Source organism: Sinocyclocheilus anshuiensis, unplaced genomic scaffold, assembly GCF_001515605.1.
Source record: "Sinocyclocheilus anshuiensis isolate Anshui unplaced genomic scaffold, SAMN03320099.WGS_v1.1 scaffold4, whole genome shotgun sequence".
Taxonomy (NCBI): domain Eukaryota; kingdom Metazoa; phylum Chordata; class Actinopteri; order Cypriniformes; family Cyprinidae; genus Sinocyclocheilus; species Sinocyclocheilus anshuiensis.
The window spans coordinates 1,852,229-1,860,085 of record NW_015554075.1 but is presented as its reverse complement, the minus strand read 5'-3'; the positions used below and the strand labels follow the sequence as shown (position 1 = coordinate 1,860,085).

The following is a 7,857-nucleotide window of genomic DNA, read 5'->3' as shown; positions in this document are numbered from 1 at the left end:
GGGGGGGGGGATCACGATGCCGGCTCAACATCGTGATGTCTATCAGCCATCGGCGATGGATGATGGCATCGTGTATCGGCCCAACCCTAGAGTGGACTAGGCATGGGCCAATTACCGGTTTCAAGTTATACCGCGATTTGAAAATTTCACGGTTTCAAAACCACTAATATTTTCCGTTATACCATTCCTGCGGTATGCACTGTTTTTCATGTCTCCTCAAAGACTGAAAGTGTAGGAATCCCTCAGGTTGAGTGCAGTGTAGAGAGTAACACGAGCCTCCTCCTCCTGTTGGAGTGAGCGGTCAGTCACGTGTGTGTAGGATGGCCGAACTTAAGGAGCTTCCCCTGGAATTTATGCAATCGGCAACCGGACGTTTTTTGTCTTATTGCAACTCATCTCTGTTCTGGACTTGCACAAACTGCGTTGCAATGCAATCATTTTCCAAAATGTCATTTATGTGAAAATATGAAGTCTGTAAATGCCCGTTAACAGAGGCCAGAAACGCTGAATACGGACGCACAGAGAAAAACACTATTGGAAGAAAATCCTCAATATTGATTTGGGGGTTTATATGAATGTGTTTCTGAGGGGAACTGACTGTCTTCAGAAAAGTTTACATGGTATTTTCTTTTCATCTCGTCTATGTATAGTTCATATTAAAACAGTGTTTCAGTAGCGCCTCCTGCTGTCAGAGAGTGAATCTGCATCTCATTCAGAGCTTCTGCTGTTTGTTTCGTTCAGGCATGTAGTATACTTTCACAAAGCTAGTCAGAAGAGAACATTCTGTTTTTGCTTCAAACTGGGTTATTATTAAATCAAATTATGTATATGAAATTATATAACTAAATTATATGAAGTTATATAAATGATATGTATATGAATTATATAACTAAAATTAAATAACTGTAATTACAGATTTAGGTTAAATAAAGATGTAGTCTTTATTTTTCTTCTTTTTAGGAAACAAATCAAAGAAAAAATAAACAAATTCTACTGTTCCTAATATTCTGTATGTTGCTCAAAAACAAAATATATTGTGTTCAGCGGAAATGTTTTTTTTTTACCCAGTGATTTAAAAATAACACATTTTAGAGTTGTAACGACAATACCGTGATATTGTTGCTTAAGGTTATCATACCGTCAAAATCTCATATCGGCCCATGCCTAGAGTGGACATTCTCTTGATTTATGCAAAACATTTTGACATTCTGAAAAAGAAATTTTGCAACTGAGAACAACTGATTAATAATCAAGATTAACATGTTTGTGAAAAATAATAATAACACTTACTGATATTGCACAGCCCTATCACAGAAAAAAGAAAGTCACAAACGTTTGGAATGACCTGAGGATAGGTAAATCATTTTCAGTTTTGGTGAACTATCTTTTTAACTCAGATGACCATGACATCAGGCAGAGACATAAAGACATAAAGTAACATCTCTTCTGTATCTGACATCAATAAAAAAAAAAATCTGATATGAGTTGCAATATAGGTCAAATCCCCTTAAAGCCATGCTTATTACAGACATACAACACATAAGAAAGAGCAAAATAAAAACACAGATGAGTGACAGAAAGAGAGCAACAAGTAAAAGAACAGAGGGCAAAGAAAAAAAAGAGGAGGATAAAGGCTGTGAATTTCATCTTTGCCAGGCTTCAGGGGATTTCATATAGAAGATAAAAGGTGCAGCGAGTAAGATGTCCTTCACTTTATTCAAGACTCTACTGCATTCAGGCAGAAACCTGCCATTAAGGCCTCCATACACCAAAGGAACAACCTCTGATCGCCTCCATCGTGGCCACAACAGAGGTTTATATAGAGTAAGGGCGTTGAAACTGGTTCAAAGATTGGCTAAAATTACCTGCTGAAAAACAACAGAAACCAAAGGGAACACACATACAGGGACAAATGGTGGGTTTCAAAACTGTCCAAACTCAGTGCTACTATTTTTATAAGGCATGAGCCATCAATTCACGCTCTCCACAGAGCTTTTCTTCAAAGCCAAAACAAAATCAGCTTCACTGAAACTGAGATTTCAAAAACATGGCAGTGGACCTGTTAATTCCCAATAATGATAATAATAATATATATTATTAATATATTATAATAATTATTATTATTATTACTACTACTACTATTATTATTATCAGCAGCAACTGACTGAAACTGATTGAATCATCAAGACAGCTGCACACATACAATGGCGCTCATGCTGAGTGTGAATAGATCAGTCTCCAACAGGTCTGGCAAAAGATACTTGTCATACAAGTTATTCAAGTGCATGACAAGCACAAGCGTCAACATGAAAGGAAATCTGACTGGAAATCAGTTATGCATAAATGTGCTCCTTTATGCACATAAAAGTTATATATTTTCATAGCAACTCAAGAATTGTTCTCTACACAGTAAGAGGAATAAGAAACAAATTCACAGGTCGTTTACATCCCATTCTGCTAACAATTCAATTATATACTCGTTTAGAAATAGATCTGTCATAATATTACATAAATAATATCATGATCAACATATCGTGTTCATAACACATGAACAAACTGTTGACATATATCATTTAATGAATTTCATTACAGGTATCTGTGACTGTAGTTTTCCCTTAATTCTACTGTTATACAGAACCACCTAAATGTGACAGAGAACACAAACGTTATAATAGACAGGTAGACATATCTAGCTCCATGGCAGGCGCAGCTCTGCAAACATCACACCATAAGCCAAACTTATCTTAACTCACAAAGAATACACAAACATACAATTAGTATGTTTACGTGAACTATTATGAGACGGGAAGAAATAATAGTTCATCAGAGTTTTGTTTTGGGCTTAGCTAACACTGCCTGCTAGCTGGCTAATCATTTATTTGTGTATATCCCGAAACCACACAATTAAGAGGTCGAAATAAGAGTATAAGTGTATCGAAACATCTAAAGGGACAGCGCAGAGTCTCACTGGCTACTCACCCTCTGTAGTAAGCTTTTACCCGGACCTGGTGCGGGTTTTCTCCGGGGTGGGACATGGTGCTGTCCCGCAGCGTGGGCATTATAAACTCCCCGTACTCCGGCTAGCGAGCTAACTTAGCTAATGAGGCTAGCCCGCTGTCGTCTGATGAGAAGAAAAATAACAACCGGAATTAGAAAACTGGACTTATTCCTTGGTCCAAAATAGTGTTGACCCCGGTGGTAGAATCGGCCTGTCTGAAATATTATTACTCAAGTTCTGACAGAAAATATTAGGACTAGTAAAACTTCTGTGTCTGACGGGAAACACTCCCTTCTCTCGCTCAGGCCTCAGACGGAATGATCCAAACAGCGGAATGTGGAGGGGGGGATGAGGGGGATTTCCAACAAAAACATTACACATTATTACTTACTGTAAGCATCACAAAAATAATTTGTCTAGACAGTTTAGAGAAGGTGAAAATATTAAACGTCCGCAATACGATTAATGTTGGATATATATTATATTTATGTTCAAATTAGTTGGGTTGGATGGAAGCGTCCGGTGGCATTCTGATTATACCACACAGACTCCGAAGAGGGTGGAGAAGAGCAGCCAAGGAAGCAGTTCGCATCCTTTTGCGAGTCTAGAAACCAGTAGAGATTCATGAGTAATTTAACGATTCTAACTGGTACCGATTCCTCAGTTTTGAAGAAGAAATATTTGTGGGAAAATGCAATTCAAAGATGTCAATAGAACAGATATAGCCTAGCAAATCAGGAACAAATAATACAATAAAAATATATATTCAATGATTTTTGAAATGCGGAATAAGTGCAGTCCTTTAAACTAACACGTGCACTCTCTATTCTATTTCTATTCTAACACTTGTTTTCTTTAAAAAGAAATAGAGCCTCTAACACTAGCATTCTCTTTTTCTTTTCTATCTAGGCTAATTGTTTTCTTTGTATTTATTATAAAAATGACCCACTAACACACTAGCTGTTTTCTTTGTATTTATTATAAAAATGACCCACTAACACACTAGCTGTTTTCTTTGTATTTATTATAAAAATGACCCACTAACACACTAGCTGTTTTCTTTGTATTTATTATAAAAATGACCCACTGACACACTAGCATTCTCTATTCTTTTTCTATTCTTTTGACTTGTTTTATTTGTATTTTAAAAAGACTCTAGCACTAGCATTCTCTTTTTCTTTTCTATCTACTTGTTTTCTTTGTATTTATTATAAAAAAAATTGACCCTCTAGCATTCTCTATTCTTTTGACTTGTTTTATTTTTATGTTAAACCCCCTCTAACATTAGCGTTGCCTGTTCTTTTCCTATTCTAGCCTACTTGTTTTCTTTTTATTTATTATAGGCCTATAAAAAACTTTGCTACATGTACTGCGTTAAGGCTAACCGAGACTTGTCTCAGCATTTACATATTATTGCTTTTTTTGTTGGTTTTGATCGCTTCTATTGTCCTCATGTCGCTTTGGATAAAGGCGTCTGCTAAATGTAAATGTAAACTGTACAGCATAACACAGTAAACTAGTCAGACATGAAGAAAGTAATAACTTGTTCATTATTAAGTCGAATTAGGCTAATTCAGTAACTGTTCCGACTGATTCAGTAAAAAGAACCTTATCATATTGTCATTTGTTCGGTATGTTTTTCATCCACTAAAAGAACCATCTTAAGAGTCATTCGTTCGGTAATCGATTCTTGCGTGCTACAAGAAACATTTTATGATACAATTTTATAATTCATGGTGTAATACGCCTTCTAGTGGCAAAACTACTGTACTAGATTGCCGCAGATTGATTCCTACTTGATACAAGTCTGTGTGCTGTAACTAGCCTAGTCTACTCGTTGAACCATGTCATTTTGACAATATTATCAAATCGTATAACAGTAGAGGTTTAAAAAAAAAAGGTCTATTTTACACGTTACACATACGATTAGGACTTTGCATAATTGTTTAATATAATGCAGACTGAAGTTTATGTGCAAATGAAACGGATGCACTCCTAATGAAACTTCACGTATGCAATTTAATTACAAAGTTTAAAACAATTAAAATCCACCACTAAACATATAGGACTATGCATGGTACAATCAATCAATCAGAATTATTTGGGAATTAATATTACAGACTGTTGCTTTCCTTGTGATAAATTTCTTATTAAAAAAAAGTGTACAGAAAGCCCACGCACCCTGAATCTATAGGCTACATCATCCTTATTACATCCTTATTACATAGATATTTCATAAACAATCTTATTTATCAAAGGTTGATGGCTCATTTATTGATTTTTAATAGGCTAGGCCTTCTGTACTGGTGAAATTTAAGTAGCCAAAATGACTGTATTTTACACGAAGTTAATTTGTCGAACACAACGTACAGAAAATTAAGTTTAGGCCTACTAATGCAAACTATCAGAAACTACAAGTAGCCTATATTAGCGGATTTTAACTGAATAAATACCACTAAGAATGCAATACCATTAGTGTCTTTATTAGGCCCTGATAATAAAAAAAGGGCCAGTGGTGAGAATTCACGAGGAGAGCAGCGCTGCAAGAAGTCCTCCTACACAGCAAGTGGTGCTGCTGGCTCAGAAATTTCTCAGCTTCAGAACCGTTTTGTTTTTATCTCCATTTTAGAGCGCGCTGTCGCATTCCAACATGACTGGGGCCTCACGTCTCATATTCACATCAGGCAGGTAACTCATCAACTGATGCGCCTTCACTGCATGGGACAAAAGCGTCACGATCGCATGATTCCCCAATGACGCAGACGGAGAGTCTTAATAAAAACATATTTTGAAAATGATTCCCGTCAAATCGTTTGTTAAAAGAAACCGCAGTGTCCCACATATAAAGAATGTCATGGGGGGCTCGACTGGAGAGGTGGGCGTTTCTCCATGTCACTGGGTTGTTAGAAGCAGTTAGGACTATAGACAGATGACTGAAGCACACATTCGGCCTGCCGAGATATTCTACAACGCACTTCGTAAGCGACAGTCTGTTTTTAAGCATTTCTAATTATTGTATAATTAGGTGATTGCCTAAATTTAAAATGCCGCGTATGCTATACTGTAACAATGTTTAGTTGATTCAATTCAACTATTCATAAATAGTTCATTCATAAAATGAGTCAAATTATGTCTCATTATGGAAGTCACACAAAGTAGTTAACAGATTTTGTTGTTTTTTCCCCCTACAAAAGCCTTATTACATAATTCCGACGTGCGTGAGTTTTATATTTAATTAGACTATGTTTAAATATTTTATGGTATATAACATTATCAAAATATTTATTGCCTTTAAACGGATTATACACAATCATTTTACAATTGACTGTAATAAGTTCACGACACCGATCGAGATAAGTTACCGAGAGAGGTCTGGCTTTTAAGTTTGGTAAATGCTAGGCTTTTTATATTTTATTTAAAATTCTCCGTTGATCTTCTTCGTCTTTACATTGTAAAGAATTTCTTTTACTGATTATGGCAGTCCATAAGGAGGTTTAAACTATTTATTGAATGACCTTTAGGGAAGGAAAAAGTTTAGAATTCCTACATAGGCTATCTCTGTGAAGCTATCTGGGCATCTAGCCTATGTAATATGATCTTTTTAATCGCCTAGGTCATATATTTTGGATAGTGTGTCTGGATACAAAATGGCGTATAGCATAAACTAATATTAAACATTTTTAAACAAAAAATCACTCAGCTGTAAAGATCGAATGAAGTTCGCGGCAAATGAAAGCTCGTGGTAGCACAATAGCCTATGCATAAACCATAATCCCCGCTTCATTATTTTCGCCTATTCTAATTAATTATTTTCCCAAAAAATGTATGACATAGACTGTACTATACATATAGACCTACTGTAATCCGACAGACACATCACAGTTTTAATATTAAAAACCGTAAAAATGCCGATCTAGAAAACAAGCGACATTATTTGCGCACAGAAAATCGGCCAACATGCTGAATTTGAAACGTCTGATTTTAAATAAACTATCCATTCTACAATTCATTACTGTTGTATTAAATGCCGATGTAAAACTGCAAATACTCTGTGTCTTATAACAACAGTTTTATCAAATTGATATTGTAAATGTATCATAGCCTATATAAATAAAATAGCTTTTAATAATCTTATAAAATAAAAATTAATTTATGAAATTGTTTGAATTATTATTAAATCTATATATGTACATTAAGTTGTAGCCTACATTTTAATTATACATTTAAATGAATTGTTTATTTTAATTATAGCTAATGACTTTAAAATGTTATGAATTTGGAATTTTGTAAACTTGTGAATTTTCAAGGTATCTAGTACTGTGTTATAAATGTGAAATGCGATTCTAAAAGGCCATATTGGTGCAAGCATTCATATTGTAGTGTGTTAATCACTTTAATTTCCAGAATATTTATTGGTGTTATGTTTATGTCTGTTTATTTTGGGGACCCTTTGAGCAATACTGCATTTATAAATGCATTTGAGATTTCTTAAAGGGGTCATATGATGCGATTTAAATTTTTCCTTTCTCTTTGGAGTGTTACAAGCTCTTGGTGCATAAAGCAGATCTGTAAAGTTGCAAAGACTAAAGTCTCAAATCCAAAGAGATATTCTTTATAAAAGTTAAGAGTCAACCACGCCTAAAACGGCTCGTTCTAACACGCCCCCACATGTCTACGTCACGATGTGGGAAGATTTGCATAACACCGCACAAATGTTCACGCAAAGAAAGAAGGCGTAACATTTATTCTCGCTGTAGTATTGTTGCCGCTGCCGCCATGTCGTGGAGACACTGTGTTTCGTTGTGAAAGCGAAACTACTTTGGCCTTCCAAAAGAGGACGATATCCGCTTCGTCATGCC

General features: G+C 35.4%; 1 protein-coding gene across 1 annotated transcript in view; it reads right to left on the bottom strand.

Annotated features, from left to right (window-relative positions):
* The window catches only part of LOC107668962 (protein kinase C iota type), a 23,823-nt gene extending 20,513 nt beyond the window's left edge, over nucleotides 1-3,310 (bottom strand). The window contains exon 1 of the mRNA XM_016461040.1: nucleotides 2,980-3,310. Within this exon, the coding sequence (XP_016316526.1) occupies nucleotides 2,980-3,059 (80 nt within the window). The 5' untranslated portion in view covers nucleotides 3,060-3,310. The remainder of the gene's footprint in view (nucleotides 1-2,979) is intronic.
* Nucleotides 3,311-7,857: the final 4,547 nt, after the last annotated feature.